This window comes from Trachypithecus francoisi, unplaced genomic scaffold (assembly GCF_009764315.1).
Source record: "Trachypithecus francoisi isolate TF-2019V2 unplaced genomic scaffold, Tfra_2.0 Lachesis_group3, whole genome shotgun sequence".
NCBI classification, from domain to species: domain Eukaryota; kingdom Metazoa; phylum Chordata; class Mammalia; order Primates; family Cercopithecidae; genus Trachypithecus; species Trachypithecus francoisi.
This window is the reverse complement of record NW_022681468.1, coordinates 2563448-2585558: the sequence shown is the minus strand read 5'-3', so window position 1 is coordinate 2585558 and position 22111 is coordinate 2563448. Positions and strand designations below refer to the sequence as shown.

The following is a 22111-nucleotide window of genomic DNA, read 5'->3' as shown; positions in this document are numbered from 1 at the left end:
GTCAGCTTTTTTCTTTGATGTTTAACAGATTATTCTGTCCACCAATATTGCAGAGAGTTCTGTCACAGTTCCAGATGTTAAATATGGTAAGATATGTACCTGTTTACCTCCCGGCATTAGCTGTAGTGCCATATTTATTGGCTTATTCACCTCACTCAGGAATTGTTCTTCTCTTCCTCCCCATCTCGCCCTGTTTTGGAAGATGGAATTGAGAAAAGTAGGTTTACGTAGTTTCTCCCATACTCTTAGTTCACCACCTCCTCCTCTGAGTGCAGCATTTCATGCTTTAGGGCAAGCTGGCTAGTAGGAAGTGTTTGGGGTATTCCCACTGGGCCTTGTGGGAAACAACTTTGGGGCTGCCAGGTGGAGTTCTGTGACTGGAGGGAGGCAGATGTGGGGAGGAACTTAGGCCATCTAAGTTCTGAAGGTTGCTTGGCAGGACACCCTGTCAACTCTGGAGCAGACCGCTTTGTCATCCCATTTTCTGTATCTGTGTCTTGTTACTTGGTGAGATTGCTTCACCAATGAGTTTTCTAAATTCATTAATTTATGTTTGAGAACCCAACACATGTGCCCGGCACTGTTTTCAATGCTGGCAGTACAGTGGTGAATAAGACAAAGTCCAGTCCTCATGACTGCTGCGTTCTGGTGGGAGAGAGAGAGACGCTTAGCAGGTAAAAAGGTCTTTATAATTTCAGGTACAGGTCAATGTTGTGTAGGAAAATAAATCAGGGGAAAGGGTTACAGTTACTGGGAAAAAATGATCTTTCAGATAGGATGATGTGGAATTACCTCTTTGAGGAAGTGACATTTTAATAGAGGCCTGAATTAAATGAGGAGCGAGCCATGCGGAAAGGTGGCTGGGGTGTGGGGAACAGGTTTGAGGAGCAGCACACGGCCAGTGTGGCTGGAATGGGTAAACCAGGGCAGATGATAATGAGCGGGTGTTTTGTCTCTGTACCGGGGAAATAGCAGTAAGCAAAATAGACAAAAGCCTTTGTTCTCGTGACACTTTCAGGGGTGGGTAGATAAATACAGATATGTAGTAAGTTACATGATGGTGAGTATATGAAGAAAAAAGAGGGAGTTATTGGGTAGGGAGTGTTAGGGAAGCACCATTGAGATTGTAGCTGGAGTGACCAGGGAATGTGACAAGTCACATGCTGAAGGAGGTTAGGGAGGGAGTCAGGTCCATACCTGGCAGAGTGTTTAGAGTAGGAGAAAGCAAGAGTGTGCTTGATGGTTGTGAAACAGCACCATCAAGCAAGGAGGCCAGGGCAGCTGGACCAGTGTGAACAAAGGGGAAAGGAGCCTGAAGAGAGGCCTGGGGGTAGCAGGGCCCGTAGGGCCTGGTGCATCCTTTGCTGTGCTGGGCAAGATGGAGAATCCTTGGTGAGTTTTGATAACAGAAATGATATAACCTGAAGTTCACTTAACAGGATTTCTCTGGGAATAGACTAGAATGAGGCAAAGGAGATAAAAGGAAGAGAGTTAGGAGGGTATCCCAAGAATCTAGGCGAGAATCGGTGGTGTTTAGAATAGGACAGTAGCGATAGGGGACAGGAGGTACGGGCAGATCCCAGGGAGATTCTGAAGGCAGAGCTGGTGAGGATGTGCTGAGGTGTCTGATGGAGAAATTGTGAGAGACACGTTTGGTCGGCCCTCTAGACGTGTGGCCTGAGAGACTGGAAGGATGGAGGCTCCTGTGAGATGGTGAAGGCTGTGGAAGGAGCAGGGTGGGGTAGGTGAGGAGCTGAGATTTGGGCTGAGACATGTGCTAGATGTTCAGGTGGAGGTGTCGTGGAAGCAGCCGGCTGTGTGAGCTTGGAGACAAGGGCCAGGGAGCAGCTGGCGGGGGCGTCAGCCGGTGACTGGCCTTGGAAGGCAGGAACCTGGCCAAATTCTTCTGGGAGTGCACAGAGGGAGGGTGGCCCCAGTGTTTAAAGGTGGGCAATAAGAGCAGAGGGGCCTCCAGAGCAGTGGGAAGAAAGCCAGTGAGCACAGGGGCCTAGACACCCAGTAGGAAAGGGTCTTGAGGGGATGGAGTGGAGGAGTGCATCAGATGCTCATGGCAGATCAAGGAGAACCTCCCACCGGGGCTGTTGTCAGTGACCTTGACAAGAGCAGCTTTGGTGGAAGCAAGCGTCTGCTTGGAATGGGCTCAAGAAAGAATGGGAAGAAATGAACCAAGAACCGGGGGCGGCAGACAACACTCCACAGGTGTTTTGCTGTAGGGGAGCAGAGGAAATGGGCAGTAGGTGAAGGGGTGGCCCAGGGGAGTGAGTGTTGCTGATGGGAGATCCCCAGTGCTTTGGCTGTGTGAGGGGGAAAGGTGGGGTGGAGGGGAGGAGGCAGGCCACGGATGAGGATACTAAAGCGCAGAGACACTCGGCAGCTTATCCAGCCAGGCACACCGACGTGTACAGATGCACAGACACACACACCCATCCAGACAGACATACACATACCCAGACACCCAGATCCACCCACAGGCACACACAGATGGCGGGATTTGAATTCTGGCAGTCCCTTGCATCAGCTGCTCTTCTGTACTGCTGTTGTAATGATGCTCTTTTGGAGAACGTTACTCTTTCGGGTGCAGTCCAGGTAGGCCTTCTTATGACACGTTGGGTCTTTACACCCAGAGACTCCCAGTACTCAGCAAGAAAGGATGTGACCACCAACTCCCCGTCCTGGGCAGAAGGAGTGGTCAGTGCGTGGCAAATATTTCTGCCTGTTCACTAATTCTTAAGGCTGCATGCTTCAAATGGTTTTATCACTATGCATTGTGATTTATTATGCAATGATCTCTTATTAGCATGGTGTTTATAGTTCTTTTCTTTTTAAATGGCAGTTATAGATTTTTGTTTGACTAGAACTTTGGTCTGTGATGAAGATACAAATTATCAGAGTCTGCGATTGAGTTGGGCCTCTAAAACCAGCTGTAATCAGAGAAGAGGTAAGACATTTTTGTTAAAGCACAGTAATGAGTCAGTGGTGACACAGCGGCACATTCAGGTGGTTTTTTTTTTTTCCCCTGAGACGGAGTCTCGCTCTGTCGCCCAGGCTGGAGTGCAGTGGCACGATCTCGACTCACTGCAAGCTCTGCCTCCTGGTTCTCGCCATTCTCCTGCCTCAGCCTCCCGAGTAGCAGGGACTACAGGCACCTGCGACCATGCCCGGCTAATTTTTTGTATTCTTTTGGTAGAGACAGGGTTTCACCGTGTTAGCCAGGATGGTCTTGATTTACTGACGTCGTGATCCACCCGCCTCGGCCTCCCAAAGTGCTGGGATTAAAGGGGTGAGCCACCGTGCCCGGCCATTCAGATGCTTTTCTAAAAAATTCATTTTTTGCACTTTTTACTCAGATATTTCCTTTCTTGGAACCAGTTTTAAGTTTTTAGCAATGGCTTCTCATATTGTCAGAGTGTCCATTTAAATCCATGCTTCTCCTCTCTTCTAATGTATGAGGTCTTTGTACAAACTGGATAAACCCTATCATCCTGACACTGTTTTTTCCTAAAGTGAAATTAAAAAATTATTGGTGAAGAACTATGGAAACCAAGTGGATCACTTCAGTAATTTTTGATCATCTGATTTGTGTTTCACTTTGATCTTCCTAGAGTTAGTTTTCCTAAAGTGGTTCCACAGAGAGTTCCGGATTTGCTGCATCAGCCACACGTATCACTGGGCAGAGATGAGGGTGTGAGGTCACTTTTGGGGTCTTGGGATGCTTCGACCACAGTGGAGGTGTATTCATGACATACCTGGGACAGGTTGTTAAGATCACCTGTGGCAAGAACTGATTTCACAGAACAGGGTTCTCAGTGCAGACTGAGAAGTGGCTTATTTTTTTATTTTTAGAGAACTTTTTGAGAAGGGTAGATAAAAGGCCATTTCAAGGATACTAAAATACTAAATACACCCCTCAAATAGTAAAGGCAACATTGATTTAATATTTACCATATGCCAGACATTCTTCTAAGTGTTTATTAACTCATTTAATCTTCCTAACGACCCTGTGAGGTAAGTACATGCATAGTGTGTTAATTCAGATTCCCATTTCTTAGAGAAGCAGCTGAGAGGCACGGAAATAGTAACTTGCTCAAGCTTATAGTAGGAAGTGGTGGGAAAGAGATTTGAACTCAGAAATCTGACTCTGGTCTACATTCTTAACCTTTCTGTTGTATCACCTCTCCTGAAGTGACTTGCCTAGAGAGGGGTTAAGAGAATGACTAAGCAGCCGTTAAAACAGGGTCGCAGAGGCCAGGCGCGGTGGCTCACACCTGTAATCCCAGCACTTTGGGAGGCCAAGGTGGGTAGATTGCCTGAGCTTAGGAGTTCCAGACCAGCCTGGACAACATGGCAAAACTCTGTGTCTACCAAAAACACAAAAAATTAGCTGGGCTGGTGGCACATACCTGTGGTCCCAGCTACTCGGGAGGGTGAAGTAGGAGGATCACTTGAGCCTGGGAGGTGGAGGTTGAAGTGAGCCAAGATCACACACACTGCACTCCAGCCTGGGTGACAGAGTGACAGCCCTGTCTCAAAAAAAAAAAAAAAAGTCACAGAGGTTCTCATCACTTTGGAAAAACCTTATGTATTATTATAAAGTTAAGAGAAAAAAGGCTATTAAACTGTAGTCACCTCACTAGGTTTAACCTCCTTCCCCCTCAAACTTCCCAAAAAACTATGCTTAAAAAATGACTAGAAATAGCTGGGTGCGGTGGCTTGCACCTGTAATCCCAGCACTTTGGGAGGCTGAGGCTGGTGGATCATTTGAGGTCAGGAGTTTGAGACCAGTCCGGCCAACATGGTGAAACCCTGTCTCTATTACAAATATAATAATTAGCTGAGTGTGGTGGCACGCACCTGTAATCCCAACTACTTGGGAGGCTGAAGTCTGAGAATTGCTTGAACCTGGGAGGTGGAGGTTGCAGTGAGCCTAGATCACGCCACTGCACTCCAGCCTGGGCAACAGAGCAAGACTGTCTCAAAACAAAAAACCCTCAACAAAAAATGACTAGAAATAAATATACAAAAATGTTAAAAGTGATTATCTTTGGGTTAGTCTTGGGATTATAGGAGTTTTGTCTACCTTTTTGTATATTCAAAATTTCTATAGATATTTATTATAAAATTTCTTCCTTTACAGGATATTGCAAAAATAGTACATAGAATCCTTTGAATCCTTCTCTTACCTTCTCCTGGAGTAGGACATTTGTATAAGTACAGTCAACCAGGAAATTGACATAGTGTAACACTGTTAGACCATACACCTTGTTTCACAGTTTTCCTTGTATCGTGTGTTTGATTCTCTGCAGTTTGATCCTGTGTGTAAGTTTGTGTAACCACTACTGTGATCAGAACACAGAACTGTCCTGTCCCACTGCTATGCAGGGGTGGCCCTGTGCTGCCCCCTTGCAGCCATACCTGCCCCTAATACTCTGCCTGCCAACTGGTGACCCATCTTCATCTCTGCAGCTTTGTCATTTCCGGGATGTTAGATAAATGGAATCACACAGTATGTGACCTTTTGAAATTGTCTTTTTCCAAGACTTACCATAGTGTTCTTAGGAGCCATCTAAGCCAATACAAGCTGCATGCATGTATCAGTGGCTCATTCCTTTTTATTACTAAGTAGTATTCCACTGAACATTTACCTGTTTAAGGACATTTGAGGTTTTTCCAATTCTTGCCGTGTGAATAAAACGGCTGTGAATATTCATGTACGGGTTTTTGTGTGGCCATAAGTTTTCATTTCTCTGGTATAAAAACCCAAGAATATAATTACTGGGTCATGTGGTAAATCTATGTTTAGTTTCTTTTGTTTTGAGATGGAGTCTCACTCTGTCGCCAGGCTGGAGTGCAGTGGCGTGATCTCTGCTCACTGCAACCTTCACCTTCCGGGTTCAAGCAATTATCCTGCCTCAGCCTCCCTAGTAGCTGGGACTACAGACGTGCCCCACCATGCCCAGCTAATTTTTGTATTTTTAGTAGAGACAGGGTTTCACCATGTTGGCCAGGCTGGTCTCTAACTCTTGAACTCATGATCCTCCTGTCTTGGCCTCCCAAAGTGCTGGGATTACAGGCATGAGCCACTGTGCCCAGCCTATATTTAGTTTTATAAGGCACTACTCTTTCCATGGTGGCTGTGTCATTTTACATTCCATGAGCAATGTGTGAGATCTATTTTTTCCATATTCTTGCCAGCACCACTGTTAAAAAAAAAATTTTGGCCAGACACGGTGGCTCATGCCTGTAATCCCAGCACTTTGGGAGGATGAGATGGGCAGATTGCATGAGCCCAGGAGTTTGAGATCAGCTTGGGCAACGTGGCAAAACCCTATCTCTATAAAAAATACAAAAATTAGCCAACCATGATGGCATGTGCCTATACTCCCAGCTACTCAGTTGGGTAAGGTGGGAGGATGGATTGAGCCTGGGAAGTCGATGCAGTTGAGCCATGATTGCGCCACTGCACTCCAACCTGTGTGACAGTGAGATGCTGTTCTGAAAAAAAAAAAAAAAGAAAAAAATTTTAGACAAATTAAACTTAACAGAGTTTTAAAGAACATTTTGCAAATGGGTCTGCCCCTGAACTGGAAGAGGTTTAGAGAGACTCTGGTACTGTTGCATGGTCAAGGAAGATTTATGAACAGAAAAAGGAAAGTGATGTGTAGAGAACAGAAGTGAGTTACAGAAATGGCCAGACTGACTATAGCTTGGCATTGGTCATCTTTGAATGTGGTTTGAGCAGTTGGTTGCCTTTGATTGGCTGAAACCCGGTGATTGGCATAAGGGTGGGTTATAGTCTGTTTGCATATGTAGTTAGGTTATAGTTTACTATGTGCAGAGAGACTTTTAGGCTGAACTTAAAATATGTAAGGAGGCATCTTTAGGCTAAACTTTTTTCTTTTTTTCTTTCTTTTTTTTTTTTTTGAGACGGAGTCTTGCTCTGTTGCCAGGCTGGAGTGCAGTGGCACGATCTTGGCTTACTGCAAGCTCTGCCTCCCGGGTTCATGCCATTCTCCTGCCTCAGCCTCCCGAGTAGCTGGGACTTCAGGTGCCCGCCACCACGCCTGGCTAATTTTTTGTATTTTTAGTAGAGACGGGGTTTCACTGTGTTAGCCAGGATGGTCTTGATCTCCTGACCTCATAATCTGTCCACCTTGGCCTCCCAAAGTGCTGGGATTACAGATGTGAGCCACTACGCCCGGCCAGCATCTATCTGCTTTTAAAATTTTTAGTTTGATTATTTTGCATTTAGTATGAGTGACTTTATTTTGGATTAGCCTGGTCTGTTGGAGCCTAGTGTATGAGTTTAGTCCAAAACAATAGTCTCTCATCATTTTGTTTAACAATTTCCTCCTTTTGGTCAGATTTTGACTTAGGTGAGAGTGTGACCAAAACTTAGGGCTTTAGTGTCACTCTCAGTTATTGTCATTTTGGGTTTTTAGTCTTGACATGTTATTTATGGGCTATGGTTTTTTCATGATGACACTTTTTTTTGAGCTTTTGTTGTTTTAAGTGAAGAAGAGACTGACGTTTTTATGTATTCATTTTTGAGACAAGGTCTTGCTCTGTCACTCAGGCTGGAGTACAGTGGCATGATCATGGCTCACTGCAGCCTCAACCTCCCAAGCTCAAGCAATCCTCCCACCTCAGCCTCCCGAGTGGCTGAGACTACAAGTGTGTGCCACCACACCCAGCTAATTTTTTATTTTTTTGTGGAGACAGGGATCTCACTATGTTGCCCAGGCTGGATCTCACTATGTTGCCCAGGCTGGACTCAAGTGATCCTCCTACCTCAGCCTCCCAAAGTGCTGGGATTACAGTTACGAGCCACCACACTCAGCCAACATTTTGTAGATGGCTGTATGTAAACATTTAAAACTTTTGAGAGAATACAGTGTACCAGGGAGACTACTATTATGACTGTTAGGAGGATAATACCAAAAGTTTGGAATATGTTCTTTAGCCAGGGTTTCCATGAACCATACCAATGAAAATCAAATAGATCAAAGAATGAGTCAGATAAAGAGGCTTGCTTTTTTTTTTTTTGTGCGGTGGCTCAAGCCTGTAATCCCAGCACTTTGGGAGGCTGAGACAGGCGGATCACAAGGTCAGGAGATCGAGACCACCCTGGCTAATACGGTGAAACCCCGTCTCTACTAAAGAATACAAAAAACTAGCCGGGCGACGAGGCGGGCGCCTGTAGTCCCAGCTACTCGGGAGGCTGAGGCAGGAGAATGGCGTGAATCCAGGAGGCGGAGCTTGCAGTGAGCTGAGATCCGGCCACCGCACTCCAGCCTGGGCGACAGAGCCAGACTCCGTCTCAAAAAAAAAAAAAAAGAGGCTTGCTTTTAAGCAAGCAGTCCGTTTATCTTTATCTTGAGTCTTTTTTTTTTTTTTGAGATGGAGTTTTGCTCTTGTTGCCTAGGCTGGAGTGCAATGGCGCGATCTTGGCTCACTGCAATCTCTGACTCCCGGGTTCAAGTGACTCTCCTGCCTCAGCCTCCTGAGTAGCTGGGATTACAGGCGCATGCCACCATGCCCGGCTAATTTTTTGTATTTTTAGTAGAGATAGGATTTCACTATGTTGGCAAGGCTAGTCTCGAACTCCTGACCTCAGGCGATCCACCTGCCTCAGCCTCCGAAAGTGCTGGGATTATAGGCATGAGCCACCGTGCCCGGCCTAACTGATTCTTTATAATACCTGATGTGTTTATCTATGTATAATAAGTAGTGTCAGCAACTTTTTTTTTCCAATCTAACCAGTAAGTAATCTAGAGAAATTTTATTACCTAGCACAACTTTAGCGAGAGAATTTAAAAAAGTTTGTTGTGTAATCATAGGCTTTGTAGTAGAATCTATTCTAGAGCCTATTAGGAGTGATACATTTTTAATTATTGTCTTATTTACTCTAAACCATGGGAAAAGAGACCTAACAAATGACGTCTATCTAGAAGGGTGAAGGCCTCTTGGCAATGTTTTCTTTAACCTATGATGTAGGTCAAGAGGGATGAACCAATGGTTTGTTTCTGACTGATTATGGATTAACAAAGGTACTATTAAAATTTTTTATATCTGCCTTTTGTCTTTTGTTTATTAAGGCATAAGAGAGTCCATGTGTAAGGTTGGCTGTAAAATCTTTCACCAATAAAAGTATACCCCATGAGTGTACATAATCACCTCTTTTTTTAGGGAAGTTACTGTATGCATTATTGTTTATAGAGGCAGAAGCAAGGGGAAAAATAAGAGGTTGGAGTCTCATGATAGAGAAGTCTTAATTTGTGATCTTGGGAAAGCTGTTCACATCTGGGATGTTGTCTGCTTTTGGGGAGAAACTTTTTTGGTTAGCTTTACCTTAAGGTTTCTAATGGGTGTATAGTTTTTAAGAGTCTGGAGGGGCTCTTTTAATTTGTGAGATTATGCACTTAAGCTTTGAGATCCCAAAGTTTTGTAATGTGGGTGGCAAGGGCAGTCTTTCTCTGATGTTGTTTTTAGAAGAGTCAATCTCTGGGTTTTAGATGGTGAAGTATTTGATTGTCCTTAGTTGGTGGACCATGAAAAGCTTTTTTTTAACCTGGTGAAAATATATTTTGGTATAATGCATTAAAGTCTTGTGGCATTTAGTCATACTAGAGTTTAGTAGCAGAAGATACATGAGACTCTATTATCAGGTGCATAGAGGCCTTTTAGTGACTATTTTACAAGGGATTACCTTCTGTTTTTTATTGAAGTGGATTTGATTGTCTTCAATCTGTAATTCCTTTGACTATGACAATCTAGTTAGTTTTTTCTAATGCTATTGTATCTGTAATACTTTATTTAACTGTTTTATAACTTGTCTAGTGAAACAAGCACTTCTGTCACTGGAGATTTTTTTATGAATGACCCATGAGAGAACACATTTTCTAGTAAGCTATTTGGAATAATTTCAGTGGACTTTGGATAACAGGGGTGGTGATCCCTAGTTTTTGGCATCTGGCCCTGAGGTGATTAAGGCAGAAGAATATTGCCTCCTGGGTGCACAGTCCATACAGAGGACGGAGGATGTATGGCTGTGGTTGGTTAGTTTTACATACCAAAGACATGTTCCTGGCTGGACCCTTTGCTCTAAGAATTGGCTAGTCTTGGGAGGGGCAGTCTCACCCCAGCCAGAAAGGTTTTTAAAAATACCAAAGCATCATGCTATACAGAAAATAAAAAGTATTTAGAATATAAATTGCATTTGCATTTTTGTAAAGAAAATCACTTGCATGTGCTTGCTCTTGCTGTTTCTGGGTTCTTGGTTCTGTCCCATTGCCCTTTCTCTTTCCCTCCGCCGGCACTGTACTGCCTTGATTACTGTAGAGGAAGTTGTTATATCAAACAGAGTGATTCTTCCTACTTTATTCTTCATTTTCAAAATGGTTTTCAATATTCAAAGTCTTTGGTCTTGCCAGATGGATTTCAGAATAAGCTTGTTTATAGATACCAAAGAAGTTTCGTGCTTTTGATAGGAATTATGTTAAACCCATAGATGAATATGTGGAAAATTGACATAGTGACTATGTTGAATCTTCCAATCTCTGAGTACTATATGTGTCTCTGTTTAGCCGTCTTTGGTTTCTTTCATTGACAGTGTGTAATTTTCAGTGTATAGATCCTGTATGTGCTGTGTTAAATTTATGCCTCAGTATTTCATTTGACTTAGAGTGATTGTAAATGACATTGTGTTTCAATTTTGGTTTCCATATGTTCATTACTAGTATCTGGACATGTGGTTGATTTTTGTGTGTTGATCTTGTATCCTGCGTCTTTGCTGAATTCACTTATTAGTTCTTGGAAGGCTTTTTTTTGGGTGTTTGTTTTTGTGATGTCTTGGGATTTTCGTAGATCATCCTGTCATTTGCACATAAGGTGGGTGGTGGTGGAGGAAGAAGCCCAGATTCTCCACAGTCTCCTGGCAGTGAGGAGGATGCCGGGAAGGCAGACAGGGCAGCAGGGGACAGGATCCAGATCCCCGAAGGTGGGGAAGGAATGGTTTTTGGGTTGCCTCATTTCTTTTAAAGCTGCATTTTAAGACTCCCTCCTACCCCTCCCTCCACACTCTCTACTTGGACAATTTTATTACATGTTAGGATAAAAGAGTTGCTACTTCATAGGTGATAGAGTCATAAGAGAGTAGCAGTTTATGTCATGGTCTCCGTGGGCCAGCCTTGGTTCTGAGCCTTCTGCTTGTTCCTCACTCAGTCACGTAATGTGGTGTGGCTGACAGCTGGGAGGGTGCTTTGCAGTGGGGCGAGGATGGGTGGGTGGCAGAAGCCGTTGGAAGCACAAGCTGTTGAGACACCCTCCTCGATGGCATCGTAGGGCCTGTCGCTAACCTCGTGACTTTCTATTATGAACTGTGCGTTTTCCAGAAGGGTGTACTGGGTTTCTGTTGCATATTGGGCCAAGGTTGTCTTCTTCGGAAATATGCATTAGATTTGATAATATTGGTCACTGAGTAGAAGTCAGCATTTAGTCTTGTTCTAATTTATTCTAACTTTTTAGGATAGTCATTCTTATTTAGAATAACATTTAAAATAAGAATAACTTATTAAGAATACACTAACATTCTAAAAGTGTTACTGACATGGTCTAGTAGAAGACACTTAAGGCTTTGCTTAATTAATATTTAATGACTGTTTAAAAATATATCTTCATGCTGATGTTAAAGTAATTAATGCCAAATGCTGTTTGCACATCTTTCCTTTGAAGGCCGTGCTGGACGAGTGTCTAGAGGGTACTGTTACCGGCTGGTACACAAGGATTTCTGGGACAACTCCATCCCTGATCATGTTGTTCCTGAGATGTTGGTAATTCACTTTGGTCACTGTCAACGTTATTTATTTATTTATTTATGAGACGGAGTCTTGCACTGTTGCCTCAGCCTCCCAAGTAGCTGGGATTACAGGTGCGCACAGCACCACGCCCAGCTGATTTTTTGTAGTTTTAGCAGAGACGGGATTTCACTATGTTGGCCAGACTGATCTCGAACTCCTGACCTCGTGATCCACCCGCCCGCCTTGGCCTCCCAAAGTGTCAAAGTTGATAGTTTTGCCAAATAGTCTTAAGTAATATAATTTCTAGTGTCATCTAATTTTGGTTCCAGAAAAATCCTTGTCTTGCCACATTCCTCCTCACTCACAATCCGGGCTCACTATTGATTACACATCAGGCTACTGTCTAGGGCGTTACCCACATTTCACAGTTTTAATGAGAGGATGTTTTCTGGTATCTGTGGGCTCTATAATAGGATTGTCTTTAAATGCTGCTGTTTTCTATGTCCCTTTATAATGAGTAATTGTGGAATCAGCTTTTTTTCTTCCTCTTTTCTGTGTCTCTCCCCTTCTTTTGTCCTCCTCCTCTTTTTTCTTCTTTTCCTCTCCCTGCTTTCTTTCTCTCCCACTTTTTAGCCCCTCTTTTCTTTCTCTTTTTGCTTCCTTCTTTCTCTCCCCATCTTTGTCTTTTTCCGTCTCTCTCTCCTGTTCTTTCTCCTCTCTCCCCTCTCTTCTCTCTCTCCCTCAATCCTCTCCATTTTTTCCTTCTCTCCTCTCCTCTCCTCCTCTTTCCCTCTGAAGCACTGGTTATGTGAATCGGCTAACTGATTTAGTTACATTATTATTTCTAATCTCAGGCTTGGTTCTTTTCAGCGTTGTCCATTAGGAAGCACAATCTTGAAAGCGAAATTACTCGACATGGGTGAGCCGAGAGCTCTGCTGGCCACTGCCCTTTCCCCGCCTGGTCTGAGTGACATTGAGCGCACCATCCTTCTACTAAAGGAGGTAGGACCACCTGATGGTTAGTACATCTATAGAGCTCTGTTCTACTGCGGCTCCCTCAGTCTCTGCCTCACTTTCCCACTAACTCTGTTCCTCAGCCTCCTTCTGGCTTTCTTCGTCCATTCCTGGAAACCCTGCTCTTCCGCCTCGGGATTCTTTGACTGCACACCTGACTCATACTCTGCCCTTTGAACTTGTAACGGAGGCCTTGGTACAAGCTGTATCCTAGTGTACATACTGTGCTGGGGCTGTGGACGTTCTGCTTCTGACCTTCAAAGTTGAGGATGCCTCTGGTGTTTTACCTTCTCTATTGTGACTGATTGATTGATTAACTGGGTCTTGCTCTGTTGCTTAGGCTGGAGGGCAGTGATGTAATTATGGCTTACTGCAGCCTCAAACTCTGGGCTCAAGTGACCCTCCTCCCACTATGGCCTCCCAAGTAGCTGAGACTGAGGTGTGAGCCACCACACTTGGCTTCCTTTAATAAAAAAATCTGATAGCTCCTTGGGTTTCTATGAAAAACACTGTGTCAAGTTAAGGAATTTTTTTCCCCATACATAGTTCAGTAAGGTTTTGTCGACAGTGGCAGCTGGGAGATCCTTCACTTAGTACTGTGCATGCCGTATTTGTTCAAGAGTGAGGTGAGTAGACTTTTGTGAAAGTCCTATAGTGTTACCTCCTAGGATCATACTTTAAAAAAAATAGTAAAATGTGTTCTAAGTTTCAAGGGAAAATTTAAAAAGTTTTTTTTGGGTAGCATATCAGCCTTTCATAAAGTGACTTAGAGCCTTATTCACCAAAATGTGGTCTTCATTTCCTGTTTTGGACTCTCCACCTTCAGGGGAAAAAGTATGAGTAAGTCAGTGCTTGCTAATAACACTAATTTTATTGTATAAAGGTTGGAGCACTTGCAGTGAGTGGGCAGAGAGAAGATGAAAACCCCATGATGGCGAATTGACCTTCTTAGGAAGAGTTTTAGCCCAGCTTCCTGTAAATCAGCAACTTGGTAAACTCATAGTCCTTGGACATGTATTTGGATGTCTAGATGAATGTCTTATTATAGGTAAGTGTGAGAACAAATAAATGCTAATGGGAAGTTTATATAACACCACTGTCACAATCTTACATTCTTCTTGTTTATTTTTTATGGTTAGCGGCAGCTCTTTCTTTGAAGAATTTTTTTGCAATGCCTTTCCGGCAGCATCTCGATGGATATAGGTACTGAACATTCATATTTTAAAGTGTCACTGTATTTTAATGGTATGGAATGACACCATTATCTGTTTGTAGGAACAAAGTGAATTTCTCTGGCAGTAGCAAGAGTGACTGCATTGCACTTGTTGAGGCATTTAAAGTAAGTTTTCTGTTGTGTAAACCATGAAAGCAGCTACCACAGATTGTTAGTACATTTTCATACTACAAATGTATGAGGTAGAAAGAGACAGTGTTTTATCTTGTGAAAGTATTATTGGGGTTATTGGTATCCAATGTTAAATTAACTGTGCTGGAAGAAGTGGGTGAGATGGAAATCCAATTTTATGAAATTGATTGAAAAAATTAAATTTGTACATTTTTATGTTGGAAATTTTCAACAGTTTGTTGAGATTGGACTTAAAAAAAATTCAGTGAGCTAACACACTATTTTGAAACTTTGGATCATTTATTTTCAGACATGGAAGGCTTGCAGACAGAGAGGGGAGCTGCGGTACCCGAAGGTTGGTGAGCCCTTTCCAGCCGCTTTCTAGATGGCTGGGAGTGATGAGAGAAGGACTGTCTTGGCACAGTCATGGCATGTGAATCATGATGTGCCGCCTGCAGCTGGAGTCGAGGTCACTGTAGACAGTGCTCGCACGGCTGTCTCAGGAGTGGCAGGCCATAATCTCTGCAGACTGGTCCTTTTGCTTCCATCGCTTCTCAGGAGGCTGCTCGCTCCCAGGCCTATGCTGGAGCTGTGCTGCTTGTTTCACGGCTTCACATTGTACTGATCTTGCCGTGGTGTCTGTAGCCTCTTTGGCTGTGAGTATTTCATAGCTGTGGGTGCTGGGTTGGACATGTCAGTTCAAAATTGAGAGCCATGTGCCTGCTGTTGCTGTTTTCAGCTCTTTTAGATAATGGGCTTAAAAGAAATGTAATCTGTTACCCTCCATTTTATTCTTTTTTTTTTTTTTTTGTCAGGCTTTGTTCTTCTTCTAAACTTATTTGGTTCAACAGACTGTTTACAGGTCTGCTGTTTCTGTGTTGAGATTTGCTGTGCCTAGATATATCGCTACTAATAAGTATATGAGTTAGCTGTTTAAAGTCTTTTAAAGACTCAGCTGTATTATTTTTCTTGTTGGTATATAATTTGTCAGACATCTTTTTTCAAGATAATCAAGTTATGTCTACCTTTAATTTTTGAGACAGGTGAACTCAGAAGAGTTTCTGTATCGTGTTTATGGTTGATTATTATGCTCTCTGGCTTCAATGTAAAATTGGGTGTACCTGGAGAGGGAGTGCCACGGTCAACTTGAGTACATGTTTAATAGCTCAGTAATTTACATTCATTATTAAATTTTTGGATGAAACGTATTAAACTAGCTAAATTCAGCTCTAATTTATTACCTTAATATTGAGTATTCTGCTTTTATATATTTAAAGGATGAACTTAATTGGGGACGGTTAAATTACATTCAAATCAAGAGAATTAGAGAGGTAAGTTAAGTTTTTGACCAAATGGATGCAAATAAAGTTGACTTATAAAGTATTTATTAAGTAACAACAGTACATGGGTAGTAATGAGTATTCTAAGAAGTGTATTTCCTGCCTGTTTCCAGCTTTAGTAGGAGTGTCTCTTTCACCTTTCAGTAGAACTACTTGGGTTTCTAATAAATACTTCTTTTCAAGTTAAGGAATATTTTTTTCCCGATACATAGTTTAATGAGGAATGGTTGTGTAATCTTGTTGTATTGTCTTTTCAGTATCTGTCAGGATAAACAGATTGGGTGTGGTGGCTCACACCTGTAGTCCCAGCTACTGGGGAAGCTGAGGTGAGAGGTTTGCATGAGCCTGGGAGGTAGAGGCTTCAGTGAGCCGTGATTGCACCAGTATACTCTAGCGTGGGTGACAGAGTGAGAGCCTGTCTTGAAAAAGAAAAAGATAAACATATGGTGTTTTAATTTTTAACCTACAATACAGTCTTGCATTGCTTAATGACAGGGATACATTCTGAGAAATGAGTAATTACATGGTTTTATGCTTGTGCAAACAGCATAGAACATACTTATACAGCCCTAGATGGTGTGCCCCGCTACCTGGGCTGTATAGTGTAGCCTGTGGCTTCTAGGCTGCAAACCTGTACAGCATGTGACTGTATTGAACACTGTAGGCAATTACAACAAAATGGTAAGTATTTCTGTACCTAAACATAACTAAACGTAGAAAAGGTGCAGTAAAAATATGGTTATAAAACAGGGTTTCCCAACACCTGGGCTGTACTCTCCTTATGAGAATGTAAGTAATGCCAGATCTGAGGTGGAACAGTTTCATCCTGAAACCATCCCCACGCTCTCTGGTCTGTGGAAAAATTGTCTTTCATGAAACTGGTTCCTGGTGCTAAAAAGGTTAGGGATCACTGGTATAAAAGATAAAAATGGCATACCAATATAGGGAGCTTACTGTGAGTGGAGCCTGCAGGACTGGAAGTGGCTCTGGGTGAGTCAGTGAGTCAGTGAGTGAGCTGTGAGGGAACGTGGAGGCCCAGGACGTCACTGCACATGACTGTAGACTTTATAAACACTGCAGACTTGCGCTACACTAAGTTCATAAAGTTTTTTAAAACATTAATTGTGACTTAGTATAACTTCTTTAACTTGATAAACTTTTTAATTTTTTAAAAACTTTTTTGGCTCTTATAATAACACTTAGCTTAAAACACAAACACATTGTATAGCTATGTAAAAATATTTTCTTTCTTTATATCCTTATTCTATAAGTTTTTATCTATTTCCTTATTTATTTGGTTCTTGAGATAGGATCTTACTCTGTTGCCCAGGCTGGAGTGCAATGGCATGATCACAGCTCACAGAAGCCCTGACTTCCTGGGCTCAAGCAATTCTTCTGCTTCAGTCTCTGCAGTAGGTGGAACTACGGGCATATGTCACCACTTCTAAATTTTTTTTTTTTTTTTTGAGATGGAGTCTTGCCCTGTCACCCAGGGTAGAGTGCAATGACGCCGTCTCGGCTCACTGTAACCTTCGCCTCCTGGGTTTAATTCTCCTGCCTCAGCCTCCCAATTAGCTGGGATTACAGGTGTGCATCACCATGCGTGGCTACTTTTTTGTATTTTTAGTAGAGATGGGGTTTCACCATGTTGGCCAAGCTGGTCTTGAACTCCTGACCTTGTGATCTGTATGCCTTGGCCTCCCAAAGTGTTGGGATTACAGGTGTGGACCACTGTGCCTGGCCTAATTTTTTTTTATTCTTTATTTTTTTGTAGACACAGGGTCTCACTTTGTAGCCCAGGCTGGTTTTATCTATTTTTAAAAATAATTTTTATTTGTTAAACTTTTTTGTTAAAAACTAAGACACACATACACATTAGCCTAGGCATACACAGAATCAGGGTCATCAGTATCACTGTCTTCTACCTCCACATCTTGTCCATTGGAAGGTCATCAGGGGCAGTAACACATGGCGCTGTCATCTCTTACAGTGTAAGAATGCTTTTTCCTGGATACCTCCTGAAGGACCTGCCTGAGGCTGTTTTACAGTTAACTATTTTGGTTTGTTTCCTTTTTTTTTTTTTGCTGCTGCTGCTTTTTTTTTTTTGCTGCTGCTGATTTCAAGACATGTGAAGTTATTTTTTTGTTTTTTAAATAAATAGGAGTATATACTCTGAAATAATGATGGTATAGTATGATAAATCTTTAAGCCAGTAACATAGTTATTTATTATCATTATCAGGTACAATTGTCCCTTGGTATATAAAGGAGGGTTGGTTTCAGGACCCCTGTATACCAAAATTCATGAATACTCATGTCCTGCAGTTGGCCCTGTGGAACCCATGTACACGAATAGTCGGCCTTCCATATACTTGGGCTTGCATCCCTTGAATACTGCATTTTTGATCCGCATTTGGTTAAGAAAAACCTGCATATAAGTGGGCCCTCACTGTTCAACCCCATGTAGTTCAGGGGTCAACTGAAATGTACTGTATGTATTGTGTGTGCTAGACTTTCATATGATTGGCAGCACGGTAGGTTTGTTTACACCAGCTTCACCACAGACACATGAGTACACGTGGTGCACTACAACAGCTGTGATGTGACCAGGCAACAGGAATTTTCTAGCTCTGTTACAGTCTGATGGGACCACAGTTCTATATGTGTCCATGGTTGACTGAGACACTGCTGTGTGGTGCATGACTTATACATGAATACATGATGGATTTCCCACTGTTGACCCAACCACGTGTTCTCAGAATAAACTCCACTTGTTTGTAATGTTTTCTCCCAAAACATTGCTAGGTTCTGATTGCCAATATTTTCTCTAGAATTTTTGCCTCTGTATTTATAAGTGAAATTGGCCTCTGGTTTACGTGTGTGTGCATGTGTGCGCACGTGCATGCACAACACTATCAGATGCTGGTGTCGATACCACCCTGGTAGGACGAGCATCTTTCTGTGTCCAGGAACCATTTTAATCAACAGTTTAATAACTAGAAATGTATTTCCTATGTATTTGATAGAACGCATTCAAAAACATCTTTGGGATTAGTGCCTTTTTGAGGGATCAGTTTAAAAAAATATTTTCAATATCCCTGGGAGTTATTGATCCATTCTGGGTTCTAATTCTTCTGGAGTCATTTTTGAGGAGTTATGTTTTTCATTCAGGTACCCGTTTAATCCAAATCATGAAGTTTATTGATGTATAGTTACATGTAATTTTTGTAATTTCAAATTCATGTCCAATGGTAACACCTTTCTTGTTCTTATTATTGTGTATTGTGTACTCTCATTGTTTTTTGATTATATTTGTATATTCAGGGAGTCCCTAAGACCATCCTCAGGTTCACTGATTGGCTAGAAGGACTTGCAGAAGTAGAAAAGCTGTTATGCTTATGCTTATGATTTATTTTAGCCAAAGGATATGGATTAAAATCAGTAAAGGTTAAAAAAAAAAAAAAGGTCCATGGGAGGAGCCCTGGGGAGACCAGGTGCAGACTACCAAGTGTCCTTTCCCAGTAGAGTCTTATGGACAGTGATTAATTCTCTCAGCCGCACTGTGCGACGACAGGCATGAAATATTGCAACCAGGAAGCTCCCCTGAGCCTTGGTGTCCAGGGTTTTTATTGCGCATTGGTTATGTAGGCCTAGAGTACCCATGTGGCTGACCTTAGTTACTCAGTCTTCAGTCCCTCTAGAGGAAACTGTTACCCTATGGCCCAAGGCCCCACCATAAATCATATTCTAGCGTAAACTCTTTTGTGTGGCCCAAGGCCCCAGGTAAGCATAGATACTCTTTTTAGGGAGGATAAGAGTTCCTGGAGGCTTGGCAATGACCTTTCAGGAGCTGGACCAGGGCCAAACCTTTCTCTGGAATGTGCGTGTTCTCAACAGCCAGGCCTGCTGGATTACTCCTTTACTGCACAGTCTGCAAGATTCCTTTGTGTTGTTGTATTTTCAGAGAGCTTACTCTTAGTTTCATTTGTCAGTTTTCTTGTCTATGTTTTTTGGGAGGGAAGGAAGAGGTGGGGGATTCTAAATCATTGCTTTTTGTTTTTTTCCCATTAATTTAGTTATCCTGTGACTTTTAGTTTACTTGAGTCTTTCTGAAATTAATATTTAATATTAATAATATTTTCAGTCTTTCTAATTAAAAGCATTTAAGGCTATGAATTTTATTATGAGTAGCTTTAGCCACATCCCACTGATTTTTGACATTCCTGTCTATAATTTCTTTTAGTGTTGGTTTCCTCTCTGACTAAAGAGTTTATTTTTATTTTTTAGAGACAGGGTCTTTGTCTCCCAGACTGGAGTACAGTGGCATGACCATAGCTCACTGCAGCCTCAAACTCCTGGGCTCAAGCAGTCCTTCTGCCTCAGCCTCCCAAAGCTCTGAGAGGTGTGAGCCACCATGTCCAGCCCTGAAATGTTTTTAAATATCATTTTTTTCTTGTTAATTTCTGATTTTATTGCTTTTAAGTATAGAAAGTGGCATAGTCTTGGTTTTTAATTCGTTCAGTTACATGTGATTACAGTTACATGAAAGAGTCCCATCCCTCAGGCGTACAGAGGCGAGCATCTGAGAGTACTCTCCCTTGCTTCCCATGTCCCAGGCTTTTCCTCCCTCCACAGAGAAGAGAGTGGCTGCTAAGTTTTTCTGTCCTTTCAATTCTTTTTAGTTGTTATTTCCCCCAGTTATGTTCACACTTTTGACTGTATTCTTTTTGTAATTGAGATAATTTAGTGGTGACTTAATTTATGATCAGTTCATAGGTATTTGGAGTTGTGTATTTTCACATGTGCACATTAAAGTTTGACATTTTGTGTGAAACAGTTTTTATTACAACTGGATATTGATTTTATTTTCCTGTTTGGAGGGACTGTTTGGCCATAGGTCATTTAGTTTGTTTTTAATCACAAAAGCAGCACATGTTCATGGCAGAGGTTGGAACGTGTTTCCAGGACCTAAAGCGAGGCTGTGGTCATGGCTCTCTGCTATTCTGATCTCTGGGTGGGCACAGTTATGCGTTTGCACTGGTTCCCATCAGGGGTGTGTGTTTATAAACAGATCATGGAGCATATATGATTTTGTATTCTGGTATTTTCTATAAGTGTTATACTGTTCATCTTTAACATTACTTATTAATTTATTTCTAATAAGATGATTCTTGCCAGGCACAGTGGCACATGCCTATATTGCCAGTTGTTTGGTAGGCTGAGGCAGGAGGATCACTTGAGCATAGGAGTTCTGGGCTGTAGTGCGCCATGCCGATTTGGTGTTGCATTAAACTCAACACCGATACGGTGACCTCTTGGGAGCCAGGAACCACCGTATTGCCTAAGGAGGGGTGAACCAGCCCACCTTGGAAAGGGAGCAGATCAGAACTCCTGTGTTGATCAGTGTGGGATTGTGCCTTTGAATAGCCACTGTGCTGTCTAGCCTGGGCAATATAGCAAGATCTTGTCTCTAAAAATAAATTTTAGGCCAGGCGCAGTGGCTCTTGCCTGTAATCCCAGCACTATGGGGGGCTGAGGTAGGCAGATCACGAGGTCAGGAGATTGAGACCATCCTGGCTAACATGGTGAAATCCTGTCTCTACTAAAAATACAAAAAAATTAGCTGGACGTGGTGGGGGGCACCTGTAGTCCCAGCTACTCAGGAAGCTGAAGCAGGAGAATGGCGTGAACCTGGGAGGCGGAGCTTGCAGTGAGCTGAGATTGCGCCACTGCTCTCCAGCCTGGATGACAGAGTGAGACTCTGTCTCAAAATAATAATAATAAAAATTTTAAAAAGATTATTTCTTTCTTTTTGTCTTTTTTTTGGAGACAGAATCTTACTCTGCCAATTTTTTTTTTTGTAGAGACTGGGTTTCACCGTGTTTCCCAGACTGGTTTTGAACTCTTGAGTTCAAGTGATCTCCCTGCCTTGGTCTCCCAAAGTTCTGGGATTAGAGGCATGAGTCACCGCACACAGCTAAAAGATGATTCTTAATTAGCTGCAGTGTTTCATTCTATAGATGTATTTATACTTTACCATTGTGCACTTATTTTCTAGTGTTTTCACTGCTCTGATAACATATGTACCTTTGAGACATCAGATTTCCATGTATTTTTCTTAGGTGGCTGAATTATATGAAGAATTGAAGACTCGAGTCTCACAGTTCAACATGCATGTTGATTCTCGGCGACCTGTCATGGACCAAGAGTATATATATAAGCAGCGATTCATCCTACAGGTGTGCTGGAGTTTCCTGGATAGTTTTATCCTGATTCTTTGTGCTTACAGGGTCTTGTGGTTGAGAAACCACTTATTCTTGCTTTCTGATACAAACCAAATCTCAAAGGAAATTTTAGGTCCATAATGTTCATACTGTGTTTGGGAACCAGGAAACATTCTTGTCTTTCATAGTTTGCATTATTTGTTGAGTTGATGATTCATGTAGAGAGTATTTATTGTTTATTTTATTTATTAATATTTAATGGATTCAGACCCATTTCTAATTTCCAGGGGAGTGTTTCTGTAGAGTACCTGTGTTATCACTGCTTCAGGAGAGATCCTTTTGTTTTAACTTTTCAGAAAGTGAAATGCTCCTT

General features: G+C 42.3%; 1 protein-coding gene across 1 annotated transcript in view; it reads left to right on the top strand.

Moving 5' to 3' along the window:
- Positions 1 to 22111, top strand: part of TDRD9 (tudor domain containing 9) — a 141882-nt gene that overhangs the window by 82634 nt on the left and 37137 nt on the right. Inside the window, 11 exon segments of the mRNA XM_033191111.1 lie at positions 29 to 86; positions 2855 to 2959; positions 11752 to 11849; positions 12687 to 12818; positions 13714 to 13750; positions 13753 to 13878; positions 13970 to 14033; positions 14106 to 14169; positions 14486 to 14530; positions 15453 to 15506; positions 21637 to 21753. Of these exon segments, the coding sequence (XP_033047002.1) occupies positions 29 to 86; positions 2855 to 2959; positions 11752 to 11849; positions 12687 to 12818; positions 13714 to 13750; positions 13753 to 13878; positions 13970 to 14033; positions 14106 to 14169; positions 14486 to 14530; positions 15453 to 15506; positions 21637 to 21753 (900 nt within the window).